The 21,262-nt window shown below is 42.5% G+C and overlaps 1 protein-coding gene across 2 annotated transcripts in view; it reads left to right on the top strand.

The window, feature by feature from the left end:
- Positions 1-21,262, top strand: part of LOC308358023 (uncharacterized protein) — a 184,406-nt gene that overhangs the window by 82,612 nt on the left and 80,532 nt on the right. The window contains exons 4-6 of one of the 2 annotated variants that reach the window (XM_080828002.1): positions 4,418-4,496; positions 6,854-6,980; positions 7,454-7,549. In XM_080828002.1, coding sequence (XP_080684128.1) covers positions 4,482-4,496; positions 6,854-6,980; positions 7,454-7,549 — 238 coding nt within the window. In that variant the 5' untranslated portion in view covers positions 4,418-4,481. Of the gene's footprint in view, positions 1-4,417; positions 4,497-6,853; positions 6,981-7,453; positions 7,550-21,262 lie in introns of those variants that run through there. The other variant, XM_080828001.1, reaches the window with a different exon arrangement.

Below are 21,262 nucleotides of genomic sequence, written 5' to 3'. Positions count from 1 at the left end.
GCCTCATTCATTACCAATCAGCATTAACACATTAAAAACCAATGTTCTATTATTAAAATATCTTAGGATCACACATAGACTAAGTTATGCATTTCAAATCCACTGTATGGTCCTTGTTGAAGATACAGATTACAAACATTCAAGAAGCATTCTTGTTCTGATAAAATGTCATAGGAGTCATAATTTCAATAATTTTCAGGTCTGAAGTAATGGTTAAGAAACGTTGATATACAATCATATGCCCTTTTATGGATGAGTTAGCTGTCCTCTACAGATATCTGAGGTTTCTTCATTTCAATCACATCAGCTAATATTCTGTACGTCTGCCGGCCGCTATTATAAAGATACATCAGTATTTTAATGGAGTGTCGCCATTTTTTCTTTGTTTTTGACTTTTTAAGATTTTAATTCCAATTAACAAGCTGTTATGTTAGTTTCAGCTGTACAATGTAGTGGTTGAAAACTTCCATACGTTCTCCAGTGGTTGTCACAAGGAGGACAGTCCTGCGTTTCCAAGAACGTCTTTAACCCTTCTCCCCACCCACCCTCCCTCTGGTAACTACTGGTTTGTTCCTTATCGTTAAGATTCCGTTTCTGGATTTCTCTCTCTCTCTCTCTGTCTCTCTCCACTGTCACTTAAGAATTGATTAAATTTCTCATGGAGAGGTAGACTATGGTCACCCTAAAGGGTCTTCTCATTGCTTTTCTGGTTTTTCATTATAATGATATTCTAACGTGTTTTCTCTTTGACTTTGTTCTCTCCTATTGTTGAGATATATGCGAGCGGTTCCTGACTCCTTTATGCAGCCAGCAGATCATACCGACTACTCAAAAAGCTAATTCACTGCAGTGTCCCCTCTGGACTCTACAATAATGGCTTCTGTAATAGTTACATGTAGGGACAGACAGGGACCAATTTCAATTCATGGGTAGGGACATCTCTACAACCCCTGTCACTTTGAAGAAGTTACAGAATATGAGCCCTTCACCCTTCAACAACCTGAACAATTTAAGAACCAATAATTGGTCAGGAGTGAAGTGATGAGAGAAAGAAACAGACAAATGTTCCCCTTTAACCCAGAAGGTTGACCTGCATAGTTTTGATAAGGATCAAATATGTGCTGGTTGGTTCTTTCTTTCTTTCTTTCTTTCTTTCTTTATTATTTGACAGAGAACACAGCAAGAGTGGGGACATAAGCAGGGGGAGTGGGAGAGAGGGAGAGGCAGGCTTTCCGCTGAGCGGGGAGCCCGATGCAGGGCTCGATCCCAAGTCCCTGGGATCATGACCTGAGCCGAAGGCAGAGGCTTAGCGAGCTTAACGACTAAGCTACCCAGGCATCCCATGGTTGGTACTTTCTTAAAGGGTCTTCTGACTGCCTGTACGTCTCACCCATAGTTAATATTGAACTGAATGATAATCACCAAGAAATTTTGCAAAAGTAGTGGGTGGGGTTTTTTTTGAAGATTTTATTTACTTGAGAGAAGGAGAGTGAGCCCCGGCAAGGGGAGCTGCAGGCAGGGGGAGAAGCAGACTCCCCGCTGAGCAAGGAGCCTGATGAGGGACTCGATCCCAGGACCTTCGGATCATGACCTGAGCTGAAGGCAGACACTTAACTGACTGAATCACCCAGACATCCCAACAAGTAGTTTTATAAGTAGAAAATTGAAGATACATTTATGAAGGTACTCCTTGCACATCCCTTCCCCATGAGCACTAAGCATATAACCACAAGCTTCATGTGGCCAAAGTGCAACTCTTTCTGCCCAGGAGTATTTCTCCCGGCTGCTTGAATAAACCGTAAAACATCTCAAGAATTCTTCCCTACTGGATGGCCTCCACAATCCCACAACAGTTTTGTTACTGCAAACTCCATTTTTGGCTGCTGGTGGCTCAAAAAGCTAACACTCAAGACACAGTTTTGACTGGGGAGGAATGTGAGCTTTATTCAGGAGGACAGCCACTTGGGAAGAAGGTGGAGTCTTGTCCAAAAACCAGCTCCACGGTTTCAGCCTGGTCCAAAGAGTTGAAAAGGAACTCAAGGCCAGTAATCAATGAAAGAGGAGTGCGGTAATCTGTAACACTTCGTGCTTGTCTGTAGCCACAGACATTACTGGGGGGCTGGAGATTGTGTATTGGTGCCCCAGGAGAGAGGTTGTGCAAGAGGGTTCCGATCCAAGTCTTTCTAGGAAACAAGGCACGAATGATCTCTAGATACACAAAGAGGTTGGGTTTATCAATCAGTCGGGCTAAAGGTGCGTGCTAAAATTTAAAGACTGCTAAGTTGGGCAAAGGGGCACTGGCTTGGCTTCTGTAACTTAAAAAAAAAAAGGTCCTCTAGGTTTATTGTGTTGCTACAAATGGAAGGATTTCCTTCTTTTGTGAGGTCGATTGTATACCAAGAATAAATTAGATGGTAGAACTCTATCAGTAATATAGCTAATATCAGACTTTAACTTTTTATATTATAAAGAGTCGCCTGCCTGGTGTGGCAAACTGTTGTGTGGTAAACATTTGCTCTTTCCTTTTTCCTGTGACTATGCTTAACCCCTTCTGAAATTCTAAATTCCTACCCCTTCTTAAGTCACAGCGGCATGAGGCGTCAATTCCCTGTCTTCAAGCCTCATGTTTGTGAGGTTCCCATAACTAAGATTTTTTTTTTCTCTTGTGAGTCTGTCTTACACCAATTTAATTATTAGACCAGCCGAAGAATTGAGAACAGATGAGGAAAATGTTTTCCTCTCCTACACATTCAGTCTGTCGTCAAAAACAGACCTGCTCCGTGCTTCAGAGCCAAAATACAACTTGAAGATAGAGTTGGGGATCAAGAGAACAGTAGCTTGATAGCTTGGCTGGACAGAGGAGGCTGCTGGAAGTCGAGGCGTTCAGAGCTACAAGCCCACCCAGGGGAGCAGGCTGGGGTTTCGTTGGAATATGCAGGATCCGGCCTGTTTGAGCAGGAGTTGTGTCTGTGTTGCCAGCCTCGTTCATGTTTTCCGAGTGGTACTGGATTCCTGAAAACAGAAAACAAAGCCTAAGAAGGGGGAAGGGAAGCTTGGGGAAGAGAGGGAGGAGGATTCTTATTTTTAGCTATCCAGCCTCGCTACGGTTTAATGCAGCCATTTGGTTTTTGTTCAACTTCCTGCTCTCAAGCAGTTTCAGTTTGAGTCACCAGGGCACCTGAAGGAAGAGCACTTCGTGTTTTAAATTTGAAGCCACTCATTATTTTCTAGAATTCCAAAAATAAAGAAAAAGTATAACACCAAATTTCAGTGGAAATATTGAGGAATTGGAATTCTCCTATATTGCCAGTGGGAAAGTAAAAAGTACATTCATTTTGGAAACCTGTTTTACAGTTTCTTATGAAAACAACCATGAACCTACTGAAGGGGAGCATGTTGTCCGCGCAAAATATATCGCTTTGTTTCAGGGTTATTTTAGGCTGGTTGAGGTGTGTGTATCTGTGTGTGTGTGTGTGTGTGGTTTTGTTTTTTTGAGGGAGAGAGAGCAAGTGAGCATGCGCACGCGGGCGGGGGCAGGGGGAGGAGGGGCAGAGGCAGAGTGACAGAATCTTAAGCAGGCTCCTTGCTCGGCGGACGCTGACCTCATGACACTGAGATCACGACCTGAGGTGAATTCAAGAGTCACATGCTCAGCCTGCTGAGCCGCCCCTGCGCCCCTCCGCTTGTTATTTCAAAGAAACAGCAGACAAAGGAAAAGCCCTGCAACCCAGTATGTTTACTTTTGTAGGAGATATTTGCTCCATTTAGGGAAAGAGGAAGCTCCATTTGTAAGGGTGTCTCCCTCTGTAGCGGCAAGAGGGAGAATGTCTGAATCTCCAGAAAGTCTGATCAGTGGGAAAAGCATCGATTGCAGTCTGGTTAGCAACCACAGCCTTGGTTACTGGGCTTTGCCTGGTCACCTCCCCAAATGCTTCCCAATAGGATCCCGCGTGGAGTTTCCAGAATGATCCTTGCTGGTGCCCTCCTCCTCAGATTCTGCCAACTGATGAAAACAACAGTGTTGTGTTAATTGCGGGCTCCAGGAGATTCTCAGTGAGGCCAGGGTTAAGCACGAGGGCTTTCCGTTATTTTATGAGTGGAGAGCAGGCTTTGGCTCAAGGAGAGGTAAGAGGGTCTCTGCTGCGTGAGTCCGGCAGGCTGAGGTCCGTGCAGCACGCGGTTCCTATGCTGGAGCTGAATGTGTGATAGTCTGTGGGAGGGGAGGCCCCCTGAAAGCCGAGAAGGAAAAGTCAGGGATTGGTCTCCACGTAGGAGGTCATGGTTTCTGAAAGGCTCCTGACACAAAGGACTAGGAAGTTGGGCCTTTTCTGCATTTCAAAGTCCTGCCTTCAGCCCGAGCAGTTTAGAGGTGCAGACGCTCTGTTGGTGGCTTTAAAGGCATTTTCTCCTGATGCAGCTGTGATTTCTCCACGAGTCTCTTCTGACAAAGAAATCTAGAGGACAAGGTGAACGACGAAGAAATGGCCAGTTCTCAGGTAAGCCTTGGCGTCTGAGGTCAGAGGCTATCATCTTTTTCTCCTGAAATTCCTTGCACTTAGAAATTGCAAATGTTGATTCCTCTAGTTCTGATATTTCTGCTTTCTGCTTATGTTTTATGTTTAAAATCTTATCAAAAACGATACTCAAGGATAAGTCTTTAGAACAATTCTTCCTTATATCCCAGAGCCTTCTCTCCCTTCTCTCCAACCTGGCTTCCAATAGGCCATCAACAATTGTCACATTGAATTAAAGTCGTGCAAGTACTGAAAATACTCCCTTTGTGACGGACTCACAAGGGACGTCTTTGAGTTCAGGATTCCTGTTGCTGATGGGGTCGGGTCCTGGGATATCAGTCAAGGAGAGCAGTTCTCATTTAGGTCCCATCTGGATGCTTTTTCAGCTTTCTGTAGACCAGGAGTCAGAAAATGCATAAATAAACATGATGGATATGAGGCTCAGAATCACTGGGAAAGTTCTTGGGTGGGGGAGGGGGGAGGGACGGGTTCCTGTTCTGTAGATTGTGAAAAAGATACTCTGTTTAAACTATAATAGATATTACAGGACTTGGAAACTATGTGTGATTGAACTTTGTATAAATGCACTGTATTCTCATATTTCAATTTATATTCTGATTTAAGTTTTGATGACCATACGAACATACCAGGAATAATAGGTCCTTCGGTGTGCTTTAGGCACTGATACAGTTAGTTTCCTTAGAGCTCATGTTACCTTCTTTTAAAAAAAAAAAAAAAAGATTTTATTTATTTATTTGAGAGAGACAGAGAGCAGGGAGCAGGGAGGAGGGGTAAAGGGAGGAGCAGACTCCCCACTGAGCAAGGAGCTGGATTCCAGGGCTTGATCCCCGGAGCCTGGAGTCACGTCCTGAGTGGAACAGATGTGCTTAACTAACAGAGCCACCCAGACGCCCTCAAGCTACCTTCTTTTACTTGGGTTGGTGTTCTCTGACAGATTTCTCCCCTGTAAAGTTCATATTTTCCCCCTTAATATTCATAAGAATCTTAGATTTACTGAGTGATATGCAGAAACCCTCCCATTTAATGTGGAAACTTCTTTCTTTTGAGTTTCTCTTGCTTCGAGTTTCTGTTGAGAACCGAGGTAGAAGAAATGTAGATAAACTGAAATTCAACTTGCAGACCGTTGAATACTTGAGACAGGCAAGAGTATGACATTGCGTCAGGAATTCCCAGCTGCCTTAATGTTAATGCTCTGCTAGAGGCTAAAAGCTACCAGCTTGACAATAGCCAGACCTCCAGGATCCCGTAAGTCCTCTTTAACATATGAAAATCCCTGCAGAAACTTCCTTTATTTCTACCCCCAACTTAAAACTGTTTTATCAATGGCTTCTCACAAGGACCATGTAGATGTTTCTGCCCAGGGGGTCCTGTCCCTGTGCTTTAATAAAAGCAGTTTTTTTGCACCAAAAATGTCTCAAGAATACTTTTTTGACCCTTAGTTCGCAGGCCCCTTCAGGTCTGTTTCCACTGGACAATGAAGGCTCTCACCCTCGTGTAGCAGAGATAATGATTTCTGGGACGGGAGGTTCTAAGTGAGACCTCCATCTTGTAGGTTTTTTTAACTCCACACATAGGTCACAGAGTGACCCTTCTATTTACTCTTTGTATTTCCAGAAAAAAAAAAAAAGAATTAACATGCTTGAGTGTCTTAAAATCCTGAAATAGAATAGAGTCACAGATAGAAATTTTATCAGGTAGGCATGTGACACAAAGGAAATTGGATTTGCAGCCAATAAGGAGATCACAGGGAGTAACTTCCAAAGCAGAGACTCCCGGAGCTGGCGGGGGGGGGGGGGGGGACAGTTTCCTTTTATTAGGGTTCAGGTGGAAATTCAGAAAGATGGGCTTCATCATCTTGTATAGATCTGGGCACAAGATCAGACAGGTACCTGAAGACACTTCCATACATACTTTGTATGTTATGTAAGTGAGTTTGTGCTTCTCCTAGGATTGAGATTTTCATATTATAATGAGGTAAAAGTACCATGGCTTACTCTGTGGTCGATCTACACAGGTGTGAGTCAGGGATTAGGCTCAGACTGGGCTGGCCCAGTCTCATCATTTGGGTGGTCATTACCTTTAGTTGGATGGCTTCTGTTCCTGGACAGGAGACTAGACCATGGGGTCTTTGCCTGGAGTAAAAGATAAGGTGGAAAAAGAGGTTAAGTAAAATGTGGGACAAAGATCAGAGGGTGCAAGCAGGTAACTGGGGAGGGTCAAGTCTTGGGTCTAGCTGGTGACATTAACTCCCACTTTCATCTTAGGAAGCATCGTGAACTGTGTCAATGGCCACTTGGTGACTGTGGTATTTATTTCAGGGACTGCTGACATTCAGGGATGTGGCCATAGAATTCTCTCAGGAGGAGTGGGGATTCCTGAACCACACTCAGCGGGAACTGTACAGGGATGTGATGTTAGAGAACTACGGACACCTCCTCTTCTTGGGTGAGGAAGACTCCTTCCAGATTTCCAAACCCCACTCTGGGTTTTCTTCCTTCCTGTGAAGACTGTCTCTTGGACGATTCCTCTTTGAATGACTGGAATTCAGATCCAGGCAGAGAGGGGAATAAGAAGGGGTTTGTAGATGTAGAGAAAAATCATGTTGTTTCCTTTTTACCATTAGCTTCTTCTTCTTTAAGGTAATACCACTTTTGTAGAGGAGTGTCAATTGTAAATAGTGAGTGGCAAAAAATGGTACTGCCTACATCTTAAACCGAAATTTTAACTTCTTATTATTGTATTGGTAGTACTTGAAAGTGGAAGTCATGATGTGAAAATTTCAAATTTCTCCTGCATGTTTAATGGCCTGTTGGTCAACCATGTTTGGGAAATCATTTTCTAGAATTCTGCAGTGTCCTCTAGTGGATTGAAAATTAAAATCTCCAACAATACTCCTATTCATTTTTTCTAATAAACAGGTCTTATTGTGTGGAAGCCAGACCTGGTCATCTTTTTGGAGCAAGAGAAGCAACTCTGGGATGTGAGGAGAAAGGAGACAGTAGCCTTCCATCCAGGTAGGTGGGAATGAATGAGGCAGATGCATGCAGAGGGGAGGTCCAAGTCTGAAGGAGGAAGACAGACCTTAAATTCTGATTCGAGTAGCTCTCCTTGAATGGAAATTAGTTTCAGAAGCACAGTTGAACTTCTTCCCCTGTCACAGAAGAACATCTGCTCTCCAAAATTATCAGGCTCTTATATTTTCTAAGGATTCTCCTTCAGTTCCAGTGATGGTCCATCACACCCATTGATGGAGACCAGGAGACTCCTCGGGAGTGGGAGGGTCTCCATAATCTAAGAGCTTCTCCATTGTTTTGAGGGCCTTGGGGAAATCTCCCTATTTCTTAGGATCTCTATTCTAAACCCTTTGTAAGTTCTATTTTTCATCATGGGAGAAGTGTGTCAGGGTGGTGGTATGCACATTCGGTTTGGTGCAGAAACCCTGGGAACACTGGAGACAGATAGCACATGTTTTCTGGTTTATGCTTTCCAATGTCATGGTGGCTTTAATCTTAATCATATAAAATTGAGAATCAGCAATTTCATCAGATAACAAAACACCTCCCTAAAATGAGAAAAACTAATCCTTTATTTCACTTAAAAGTTCATTTTTCTTTGTATTAAGTAATACTAGAAATTTCCACTCTATGTGTTCCATTCCTTAATGGTGAAATAATTAAATGTATCTATTTGTTTCCTGGATTTCCTACCTAAATAGTGTCATAGGGTAGCTGGAACATTTAGAATTCAGGATTTGTAGCCTGTAATAAAGTCTTAGTTGTTACTTTATTCATAATAATTGAATAGTTTTCTAATTTTATATGGTATGAAGTTCCTGTTACTTTACCATGTGTGTTCTCATTTTCTTATTAGTTATACATGACATTCATCTTTTTTTTTAATATCAGAAGTTGTGATACGACATGAGCATTTGCTTATAAAAAGTAAAGTGGATAATCAGTAAAATTCCCATATTTAAAAAAAAAACACTTTGCTTATAAATTTAATTTACATCTGGAAAAGTTAACCATAAGGCTTTTCTTCTCCTTTCCTCAGAATATATCTGGATTTAATTCCAGATATTTATTTTTTACAAGTGATTGCTGGCATATTTCACAATTGTGGTAGTATTTCTTTATTTCAAAATGAAGGGGTCTTTGGGGTGCTTGGTTCTTATTTTTTTCTTTTTTAAAAATATATATTTATTTATGAGACAGAGCTCAAGTGGGGTGAGGGGCAGAGAGAGAGAGGGAGAGGGAGACGAAAAGGGAGAGAATCCCAAGTAGATTCTTTGCTGAGGGTCGACACCCTCAAGGGGCTCCATTCCACAACCCTGAGATCATGACCTGAGCCAAAATCCAGAGTCGGGTGCTAAACCAACCGAGCCATGCAGGTGCCTTGATTCTAAAGGGTGCTTGATTCTAAAGAATGGATTATAGCCTTACATTCTGTGTACAGGAGGGATATGTTAAGAATATAGTTTCCAGTGCCTTTTAAGTGCTTATTCATAAAATTTTCCATTGGACCTTCTCATGGTAGATTTTAATACATATTCTTTACTATTTTACTGTCAACGAAGACATGCCAATAATTCAAAATGCTTGATTTTCATGGGTACATAGTCAAGTCACAGTTTAAAAGTATATAAAAGGTTTCCTTTTAAAAATGCATTTATTTTTTTTTTCTATAGATTTTATTTATCTGTCAGGGAGAAAATATGCAGAAGTGGGGGGTGGGACAGGGAAGGAGCGAGACAAGCATACTTCCCACTGAGCAAGGATCCCACACTAGGTTCCATCCCAGGACCCCGAGATCATGAGCTGAGCTCAAGTTAAATGCTTAAGAGCCTTACCCACCCAGGCACCCCAGAATTCATCTGTTTGTATGTGGAATTCGTTGGGTTACGTTTTGGCTTATTCTGATTTTACAATTCCGTAATAACGGGCGTCCTTTGGTATGGGACCTTTCACAACATTGTTCAGTTACCTGTGTATTTAATAGGAAGACAGTTTTCCACTCAGTAGATTTCAGGACAGTGTGAATACTGTGTATTAAATACACAGTTACCTGTGTATTTAATAGGAAGACAGTTTTCCACTCAGTAGATTTCAGGACAGTGTGAACTCCAGTATGAATGAGCTCCTCAGTCTCTCCAGTGTTTGAACAAGTGCTCAGCGTTTGTCTGAGCCGCCCCGTAATGTATCCGGAGGGAGCTGTCCTTCCTTCGGCCCCTGTGGCCTACATGACAGAAACAAGTCCCTCCGGCAGCAGCCACACAGGCACATCATGGAGCATACAGGGCACTCATTTGTTCTCTCCTGGGGAGAGGTGAGAGTTCTCTCACGGTGTTGCTGTGGAGAGTCAGGGAGAGGGCGAGGCCCGGTTGTGGGCAAGTGTCACAAACTCTCCTTGTCTCTTCGACGTGCCTCTTCTTCCTTCCTACTTACCTGTGGGTGCTGTGTTCTCCTCACTGGCTTCTGGAACATTCTAAAGGGTAATTTGGTCCACTTCTGTCTCCACGGAGGAGCACAGTCCTGTGCTTCCTTTTTCTCCATTTTGCTCACGTGCGATGATGAGCTTTAAGTTTGCATGTTAACGTCTACGCGTGTGAGTATGGTGAGTGTGATAACTTGCTGTGTATCTTTTAGTTGTGTCTTTCCCTAACACCCAAAGGCCTGTTGGCAAAGGCAGGGAAAGAAGATTCACTTTTAAAAGTGACATGGGAAGAGGTGGAAGCAGCCGTCCTGAGTATTTATAATTAATAAGTAACTCGGCAGGTGGCCGAGGGTAGTGCAGGGCAGGAAGGAAGGACGTGAGGATGGATGTAACCCAAGTGGGACAGTTAGCCTAAAGAAATCCTTCCCACCAGAAGAGATGAGGCATAGAGCACATTCAAGGAAAACCCCCACCGTTAAGACATTTATATTTGCAGAACAATCTTTGAACCTGGCAATAATAATCCATTTTTCAACATACGTACTCTCTGGAAGGACGTTTGGATATTTTGGGAGGTCTCCTAGTCCATGCGGAAAGTTTCATTCAAACCGTTTCAAGTTTAAGAGTGGTTTAATCATTCACTGATGCATTTCTGAATGTTAGACATTTAAAAATGAAGGTAAAAATTCTAAATGTGATTGGTTTACAAAGTCCTTTTCAGGAAGTTCCTTTTTCTCCCACCAACACGTAATCCCTCCTTGTGGCACACTCTCTAAATCTGATAAACACAGGAGGGTCTTTATCCAAACATCACTGTGGAATACTTACCACATAATACTTAATTGGAGTAAGTTTTCATGTGTTGTGAACTTAAGAAAGCCTTTAATGAGGACTCTGTTTTCCATAATTACCAAGTTGTTTATAAAGGAGACAAAGTGTACCCGTGTAATGAGTCTGGGGAAAATGGCAGTCAAGGGTCAAATCCTAATAAACCTCAGAGAATTTAGTTTCTAGAGAACTAGTATTAGAGTAATCAATGTGGAGCTTTATGAAAGCTCCAATCGTCTTGTATATCATTGTATCCTTACTGAAATGAAGCCTGAAGAAGGTATAAGTGTGACAAACCTTTTAACTAGTCTTCAAGACTCGCTCAACAGCAGACATTTCGTAATGGGAAGAAATAGTACAACTATAAACAATGTGGTAAAGACCTTAACTGCCACTCAGAACTTACCAATATAACGTAAAATACAGTGGGGAGTGGCAGAGTCTTTAAGCAGAGCTGCGATCCTGCTGAATATCAAGGAGTGCATAATGTAATGTAAGGAATGCGGTAAAGCATTTCATTCGTAATCATAATTCAACATGAGATAATGCGTCCTGGGGCAATAACTTAAAATTGTCAAGAATGGTGGTCCGGTCTTCACCTGGAACTGAACCCTTACTCAACATAAGGTAAAACACATTAGATGGAAACTTTAGTGTAATGACTGAAGAATGACCTTTGTTTTTCATATACAGTTCAGAAAGAAAGAGTCTTTGTAAAGGATAAAAATACTAAAGATGTAAACAATTGGCTTTGTATGTACAATAGAAAGGCAAATCTAAATAAAATCAGAATTAACAACAGAAATCAGTAAGTGCCATTTCAGACATGACTCTAAATCAGAGTATTTATTACAGAGGAAAATCCAAATTTAAATGACCTAGATCAGTCACATTTTATCTCTGGACAGGGCAGGTATGAGGGGCACCAACCCCCTCCAGAACTGAAAATCTGTATGTAATTTTTTTTTTTTGAGATTTTATTTATTTATTTGACAGAGACACAGCGAGAGAAGGAACAGAAGCGGGGTGGGGGGGTAGGAGAGGGAGAAGCAGGCTTCCCGCTGAGCAGGGAGCCCGATACAGGGCTCCATCCCAGGACCCTGGGACCATGACCTGAGCTGAAGGCAGATGCTTAATGACTGAGCCACCCAGACACCCACTGTGTGTAATTTTTGAGTCCCAAAAACTTAAAACCATTCCTTCCTTACCATGGAAATACCGTATTATTGAAACCTTACCTAGAGCATTAATAGTTAATCATCCCCTTCTTTTTATGTTGTCTGTGTTCTATATTTTTATAGTAAAGTAAGGTACAGAGAAAATATTAAGGATTGTGGTAGTGAAGAGAAAACATGTTTACAGTACTACACAATATTTATACAAAAGAAAAAGATCTTTGTATAAGTAGACTCACACTGTTTAAATGTATGTTACTCAGTGTTCAACTGTATTTCTTAATATCCCTGAAAGGATCAAGGTGGCATGGCTATTTGGAGAGGGATAATTAGTTTTACTATGTCTCTTTTTTTCTTTTGGCTATATTTGAGTTATTTCCAATAGCAAATATTAATTTTACTCTGAAATTTGTAAATACATAAAATCTTTTAAGAAAACAAACAAGTTTACTAGGTGAAAACTTGGAGACTTCATAAGTCATGGCTTGTTTTAACATATCTTTGAAGGGACCAAACATTGGGACAATGCTGGGTCTTAGCAGATGTTCTAAAGATAGGAAGAAAACAGTCTTCTATTATGAGATATGTTGCAGCTCAAGGTCGGAGATAAAAAGCATCTAAGTCTGAAGCATTGGCATGAATTCCTCATGTGGCGAAAAGACATCTGTCCAAGGCTGTGCTCTTGACTCTGAATCTAGGAAGATAAATTTTACTTGTTTTCTTTCTAAATCATCTCCAGTCCTCTGTCTCCTTATTTCCGTTCCAATGATGTAGGTATCACAGCTGTCCTTCCTTCCTGTGTTATGGAGACCCCACTGTCCCTGCTCTCTTCCTGCATCATAAGTCATTCAGGCCCTTGTAGGTTCTTAGGAGTAGCTTGGAATTTTCAAATTCAGTGGTAAGTGGTTGGTAACAGATCATTTGAAGCCATATCTGAGATTTAAATACTATGACCTCACCACGTCACTGGAAGAACAAGAAAATGCCATCAGTGGTCCGTAGGCTTAATTTAGACCCTGGCACTGAGAGAGTTGTGAGGACAGATAAAAAATGATGTTGATACAGTTTGAGACGAAGACAAATCCTACTAGAAGCAAATATGGAGGACTCTTGGGATGTGAGGAAATCTGGTAAGGAGCTCCTTTTAGTCACTGCAAAGTCTTAAGAAGTTTCTGGTGGTGAACAAATGTGACAGAGACGGGAACTTGGGAAATGTGGTTTTCTGGAATTGAGGGAAGTCAGAATGTCCTGGTTGTCCTGAGGACCAGTTGCTGCTGGACAGCAGGGAAACTACTTTCCTAGGCCCAGATGTGTGGCAGTGGATGGAGAAGGGGTATTGGATGAGTTAAACATTATATGTATAGCTCTAAGATGTCACATGACACAGTAGATCATGAAGATGATGGAGGCTGCTGGACCCTAGTGGTCAGAACCAGCGAGGTGTGTGTTGTGGCTCCACGAAGCACTGGTGTCCCGGGTGTATAACCCCAACATAGGTCTGATCCAGTGTAGATGGGTGACCTTCCAAGGATGCTGACCCACAGCTGGCAGGGCCCTCCCTCACTTCCACTCAGCCCCATGACGAGTCTGTCCTGTACTCTGGACTGTGCAAGGCACTGATTCATTGGGAAGCCAGTCTGTAGTCACTGGCAGTGAGTTTTTCTGCTTCAAACAGTCTACCCAGTTTCTAGACTAGATGTCCCTATGTTGTTTCACAGGCCATGCTGTCCTTACACCCATCCTGACCTGAGCAGAGAAAGGATTTTTATCACTCGTAGAAATTGATCAAATAAAGTTGTGTAGTTAACGTTTGTTCACTTCAGGGACAGTAATTCATTTTTTAGTAGCTGTTACTTGGCGGTCAGCCATATTACGAGAAGATTGCTGGGTATGTATAGAAAAGATGTGCATTTTGTGTTACGTACACAATGAGTAGTAGATGTGAGGATCTGATAAAATGGCTCAGACATCCTAGAATATTCTCTGATTTTCCATTTCTTCTTTCTGGTACCGTCTACCTGCAGACATTGTGTTTATACGTGCTCCCTCATGGCTCCGAGATACCTGCCCCCTGACCAGAATTCCAGCCATGATCCAGGCAGCAAAGGAGGCATTATAAATCTGATAGGACTTTAAATATTTGAGGAATTTTTTTTTAATTTACTTGAATGAGAGAGAGAGAGCACAAGTGGTAGGAATAGCAGAAGGAGAGGGAGAAGCAGGCTCTCTGCTGAGCAGGGAGACCAACCAAGTGGGGCTCGATCCCAGGACCCTGGGATCATGACCTGAGCCGAAGGCAGATGCTTAACCAACTGAGCAACCCAGGCGCCCTAGGACTTAATAAATTAAAGTCCTTAATAAATTTAAAACCTTTCTGGTTTGTGCAGGGAAGGTCATCCTCACCAGGGCACTACTTCCTCCACCACTGAGCAGCACTCTGTCAGCGCTGCCGCTCTAAGCACAGAGATGCAACTGTAGCACGGGGGGACATGCTTGCGAATGGCTCTTGTTCTCAGAACTGTTTCCCAGCATATGACAGAAAGGCAATCACACTTGTCCTTGAAACCACGTGTTAGAGAAGTCCCCCGAAATTTACAGTATCCTTATCCTTATTGCCCAGGTGTTTTTATTCTGGGTGTTAATGGCGTGCTGATGAAGAGCTGCTTAAGCCGCAATTATTTATGGTTTTAGGGTAAAAGTCATCAAATACAGCATTATAGTGAGGATGCTCCGTTCAATCCCATTTTAATATATAACATGTATTAATGACTTGATGCTTTTCATAACTTATTTGATAAAATATTTACGTACGTTCCGATTCACTTTAATTTGGATTGTTTTCATTTAGGAATGTGAACAAAAATGTATTTGGGGTGACCCCAGGAAGCTCAAGGAAGGTATTGAGAGAAGCGACAGGTAGAAGAGGAGGAAGCCGAGATAGACTCTGTTAGCTTCAGATTCATTTATGAATAAAGAAAATGTGTGTTGTGTGTGTTGTGTTTGTGTGACACAACAGTAACATGACCACAGGCTTAGAGGGTTTCTAAGAGGGACTTCTGTGTGGATAACTCAAGATTGACCTGTGACTTAGTTCCTGCAGAGGTTGTCAAATTTAGCCCGAGTCAGGTACCGGGAGCACTTGTAAATACTGGATTTCTGTGCCTGTCCCCACACTAACCATGTCAGTGGTTCTGAGGTGCAGCCCCCAAATTTCCTTTCCTGTGTGTTCTCACGTGCCTGTCTAGGTAACATGTTGGGGACCCATGTCTGGGGACACAATTGTTGTGTTCTTCAGGAAGGGTATTGGCCTATTGCAGATGCTGTCGGATACACAGGTGTGTAGTCATGGTTTTCCAGGTGTGAATGTGGACTCTTGGGTGCTGGGCCTTTCCTTTGTTTTTGTCTTGGATACCTGATCTGTGTTTCTGGTTCTTTGTACTCAAGTGAAAGCTATTCAGTTAACATGTGTTTGGTTTGGGCTGAAATTTTCACTCTGAAGTCTCACGGAGGCCTTTGTGTGTGAAGACTTTTCAGTGAATCACTGAGGGACAAAAAGGAAAAAGAATCCAAGCACAGTCGCCTTCTGGAAGGGCGTTTGACCTGCCTACCTCATGTTGATGTGTGGAGTGTCCATGTTCAAACCCTGACTCTACCCATATTGAGATGATCACAACACCTTCTTTTAACTTAACTATTTTTGTCAAAAAGAGGAGAATAATATTAGCAATAATACACAGAACCAAGAACATTAAATACATGACAGTTTATAGAGCACTAATAACCATGCGACATACATTGTATGTTCACAGAGGGCAGACATGTGTCCATTGGGAACTTCGGGCTCCTGAGTGTTTTCCAAACCAATGCTGGCAAGTCCCTGGTCGAGTGGTTCCACGGGTTACGTTCAGACATGTGGCAGGACTGTAGGCCGTTCTCTGCTTCTGGGCAGTACCACAGGCTAGGCTCTGAGTCTGCCCCAGTTCACTGTTCAAGCTCCCTGCTCCGGCAGAGAGAGGTTATGCTCAACACTTGGGCAATGCCACTGGCTTGGCGCTCTCCCCAGTGGGTCTATGAGCTAGGCTCTGCGCTTGCCCAGGGCCTTTGTTCGGGATTGCTGGTGGGGGGACTAGAGGCTATGCTCAGCAGTGGAAAGTGACTTCCGGTTTGTATACTTGCTCAAATAGAGCCCCCTAGAATGGCCTCCATGCACTAGTTCATCCTATTGGCTGGAGACCCAAGTCAGGTACAGCTGCTGAGGAATCTTCTTAAGCAGGTGGGTTCATCTCTGTTCTGCAAGTGGACAGAGACTGTGTGATCTCTGATTGGGTGTGACTGCAAGGAGGACTACAGTCTGGTCTGTCAGTGTTCCAGGATCTGAGCACTCGTTGCTGTAAGCCCTGCCCACCTTGTCCATGTCTCAGTGATCGCCCGTGGTCCACACCACAGATTCCTCCAGGGATCCCCATGAGGTCAGACCTCAGTGGGCCTCCCAGGAAGCAGCTTGCCATTTGGAGAATGCTGGATGCCCACTGCTTTCTTTTTCTTGGTGCAGGCATTAGAGTTCCAGGTGATGAGTCATGGTAGGGCACTGTGCTGGCCTGGGGGCCGTGGGGGGCAGGTGCATGTCGTCAATGTGAAATTAACCCTTAATTGACCTAAAATAACCTCTTAACCCTTCTAATGCTGTGCTCGTTGATCTCTGTGGTCCAGAAGGTGTTTCAGCCCCACCCCTGAGCACTGAGATTTACCTGGTGACGTCTTATGTGCATAGTTGCTCCTTGAGCTTATTATGAGAAGTATTGAAGTGGCAACTATTTCAGCATCTTTTTTCTTATTTTTTAAGAGGAGGAGAGAGACATGTGGGAGGGACAGAGGGAGTGAGAGAATCCCAGGCAGGCTCCATTCCCTTCGTGGAGCTGGATGTGGGGCTCCATTTCGCAACCCTAAGACCATGACTTGCGCTGAAATCCGTGGTCAGACTGAGCCACCCAGGCGCGTCTGTTCTCACCATCTGGGTGATGTCAACCCTTGGTGATAATTTTTTAATGTCTCATGAGCTAAAAATGTTGCCCTATATACCTGTATTTATACACCTATATTTTATGTATGTGTGTGTAAAAATATGCACACACAAAAATATAGATTGTGTTTGTTATCCTCTAGTCAAAATATCGAAATGCTGTGTGTTTAGATACTGAAGAATAACACTGTAAGTAGCAGTGACAAAGCTTAGTGTTAGTGTTAAGGATTAGTGTTAAGGATTTTAATACATGATATTTATATTGCCGTGTCAGTTTGGTTATCACTGCATGGGGTGTTTTTGTTTGTCTCTTTTTCTTTTCCAGTTCTTTCCTCCTGTTTTCAGTATGGCTTTAGGGAAATTCCAGTGGAATATACTCAAGCAAAGTTTGGTGTTACCAGGAACATTTGGTTTATTTATGTTTAATATCCTAATGGAGATACTGGGGCTTCTATTTACCAAGTTTTTATGCTTATCCTTACACCCTATGTATTTTTTTCATGATTTGTATGCTGTGTTTTCCTGTGTGTATTTTAAGGAAATAATTATACATTTCATTCTTTTTCTGTAAACTTTGTATACACGGACTATATTGCTTTAGCTAGAAATTAAAATACACTTTTAAAAAAAAAAGGCTTTTTAGGGTCACCTAGGTGGCTCAGTGGCTTAAGCCTCTGCCTTCAGCTCAGGTCGGGTCCTGGGATCGAGCCCTGCATGGGGGGTGGGGGGGGGTCTCTGCCCAGCAGGGAGCCTGCTTCCCCCTCTCTCTGCCTGCCTCTCTGCCTACTTGTGATCTCTCTCCCTCTGTCAAAGAGATAAATAAAATCTTAAAAAAATATAAAAATAAAAGATACTTTTAAAGGCTTTTTAAATATAGTCACAGTATGAAATTACATCCTAATTTCAGCTTCTCAGTATATGTACATTGTGATACTTATCTATTTACTTACCAGGTTTTTGATGGCACTTTTTTTTAAAAGTAAATATGGGGAAATCATAAGTGAACAGGTCAGTGGAATTATCAAACTGATCACATCTCTAAAAGCCACTGGGATCAAGGAATAGAATATTATTTGTCCTCTGAAATTCCCTTTGAGCCCTTCAGTAGCTTTCTCCAAAGCTCAGCACTCTTTTAACATGTAAGGCAAGGGAATATTGTCCCCATTTTTGTACTTAGTGTGAAAGTAATTGGGCAACAGGGGCTCTTTTGTATTTGGCTTCTTTTCTTTCCTTCTGTAGTTTGAATTATCTGTATTCCTGCATGATGCTATGCCTCATTCATTAGAGTGGATTGGTCCAGCTCCATTGTGCATATCAAATGACCGCGTCATTCTGCTGTTACTGGATGGGGGATGGTTCTCATCCCCCATGGGGGATGGTCCGCTGTCATGACTAGCACCGGCACGTGAAATTGATAATTTGCCTTTTAGTGAAACATGTACACTTATCGGCTGCCTATATTTGTGGGAGTGAATTACTGGTAAATATGTTTAGATTTGTTCACCTTTTAGAGATACTCCAAAACTCTTTGCCAAAGTCTTTATACCAGTTCACACACCAGCAGTGTATGGGATTTCTGGCTTATCCGCAGACTTTCTAAAACGTGGTAGCTTGCGTCATTTTCACAGTCGGCTCCTGGTTGCTGTGTGATGTTACCAAGTGGCGGCTTTATTTGCTTTGTTGTTGTTGTTCTTGCTTCCTGTTAGTGTGGAACTGGGTTAGCGATAGTCTCCTTTTCGAAGTGCATAGTTAGTTTTTATCCCTTTTTACTGTTGTGATTTTTTTTGGGGGGGGGTGAGATTTATTTATTTTTTTAGACAGTGTGAGAGAGCCAAAATGGAAGGGACAGAAGGAAGAAGACTCAGGAAAACAGTCCACATTGAGCGTGGCGCCTGACACGGGGCTCAGTCTTATGAGTCTGAGATCACGACCTGAGCTGAAGCCAAGAGTCCCATGCTTAAGGGACTGTGCCATTTAGGCACCCCAGATGTTGTGATGTCTTTTTCTTCAGGTTTTGTAGTTTTTGTATATATGCTGAGAATGAGACCTTTGTCTTCTTTCTTACTCTATGTTTTTATCTTTTGAGATTGTGATTCAGAGAAGTTCTTTTTTTTTTTTTTTTAAGATTTATTTATTTATTTTAGAGAGCGCCTAAGGGAGAGCAGGGGGAGGGGCCAAGGGAAAGGGAGAGAATCACAAGCAGACTTCTAGCTGAGCCTAGATCTGGGTATGGGGCTCTATCTCATGACCCAAGCTGAAATCAGGAGTTGGATGCTTAATTGACGGAGCCCCCCAATTGCCCTGAGTTCTTAATCTGAATGTAACCCAATTTTTCATTTTACCCTTCATGGTTAGTGATTTTTCTCATTTTTAGAAATCTTCTCTTCTACCAAGACCACAGAGATAGAATCTTTTGTGTTTAAAAAAAAAAAAAAAGATCTTTACAGTTTCAGTCAGAAATGTATTAAAAATCAATGTGTTGCATGGTTTGTGTAGTAATGGAAGTCTTATTATTTCTCTTTTTTCCCATCCAATTTGAGAACGAATTGAAATGTATTCTGAAAATGTTCTGTCGTGCTTTCCTTTCATTTGCTTGTGCAAGTGTTCACGTGGATTAACATCATCACAATATTGGAGCCAGCTTCTCCTGTGATGTATCTTTATGTTTTCCTGCATGTAGTGATGGTTAGCCCTCTCCTGGGACCATATATGTCAGTTTTCACATCATAAGCCTTCCATGGGCCTCTGTGCTCTGATAAGTGATCATTCCTATTTCCCCTGGCAGATTGGCCTCCAGAAGCTTGGCAATAGCAAAAATTTACTTGTTATAGATTGTAGCTGCAATCTTGGCAAACTGATAGCTGCTTTACCATTATCCCCATCCTTACTTCACTGCAGGTAGGTTGAGTTCTATGGATTTAATTGCCAACACAGGAGTACAGTCAGCTCATTGGCCTTTGTCTCTAAAAGCAGATTTTGGATAAAAGTATTCCTGCCCTGAGTCTGGATACACACTTAACTTGGCATGTGTACAGAGCGGCCAGGGCTGTGTCCTTTGGGGTACAGTGTGTGCCTCAGGTGTCTTCCAGACCATTAAGATTAGCTGCTTATTAGAAGGAGCTTAAGGTAGAAGCTTCCAGGTACGGTGAGTTTCTCATTTTCCTCTGTCAATGACAAATGGGCAGCAAAACAGCACACAAGAATATGCATTTTGGACGCTGTCGTGGATATCAGAAGAAAATCATACATTTGATGCATATAGCATTGTTATTCCTTGAAATTGTGTTGCGAGCTGATGATCTGGACCAGAGGTTCCTTGATTTTCATCCAGTAGAGGCACACACAGTGGGTCAAGTGTATTCATAGGGTCATTTCCTCCAGACCCCACCTGTGTTCAGGGCCACCCAAAGTATCTTTCCCTTGTGACCACCACTGTTTTGCTTTACACCATTTCCCTCACCTTTTAGGTCTGTGCTTTAATATTCCCCCAATAATGGTTGTTGAACACCTCCACCCCAGTCCTGTGCCCTAATTTCTATGTGTTTTCCATTTTTCAACCTTTTTACTGTAATAATCCAGGATCCCAGTGTATCTATGTGCTCTGCCTGGTGAAGTATAAAATCCTCTCATCCTGGAAGATGGATGCTTTCACACGGTTTAGTGTTTCTTTACCCATGTCCTTTAGAAAGCTCACTATGGAAGTGGAAGGTAGACCCTCAGGGGTATTGGGATTTCTTCACCTGGTTGAATGCAGGGCCCACAGTGACACTGCAGAAGTGAATGATATAGCTCACCTGATTCTTCTGCACTGTATCTTACCAATCATAGCCTTGGAAAACGTTTCTTGATGCAAACTGAGTGGGTGTTATCCCAGACCCTGTGTCAGATTAATGGATGTCTAAGGAGGTCGTATATCTATAGGAAAATTGGGCAAGAGCCATGCCAGGGTCAAACTGACTGGTGGATATTGTTGGGAGATGATTCTCTATGGGTTTAAGTTTCTCCATGTGTTATGGATGGAGGTGTTGAAAATTTTATTTTTCAAATGTTTATTTTTTTTTAAGATTTTATTTATTTACTTGACAGACAGAGATCACAAGTAGGCAGAGAGGCAGGCAGAGAGAGAGGAGGAAGCAGGCTCCCCGCTGAGCAGAAAGCCCGAATCGGGCCTCGATCCCAGGACCCTGAGATCATGAGCTGAGCCGAGCCGAAGGCAGAGGCTTAACCCACTGAGCTACCCAGGCGCCCTGAAAATTTTTATTCTAATTGTC

Source organism: Martes martes (genome assembly GCF_963455335.1).
Source record: "Martes martes genome assembly, chromosome: 17".
Classification (NCBI taxonomy): Eukaryota; Metazoa; Chordata; class Mammalia; order Carnivora; family Mustelidae; genus Martes; species Martes martes.
The sequence above is the reverse complement of the archived record's forward strand: the minus strand, read 5'-3'. Positions and strand labels throughout refer to the sequence as shown.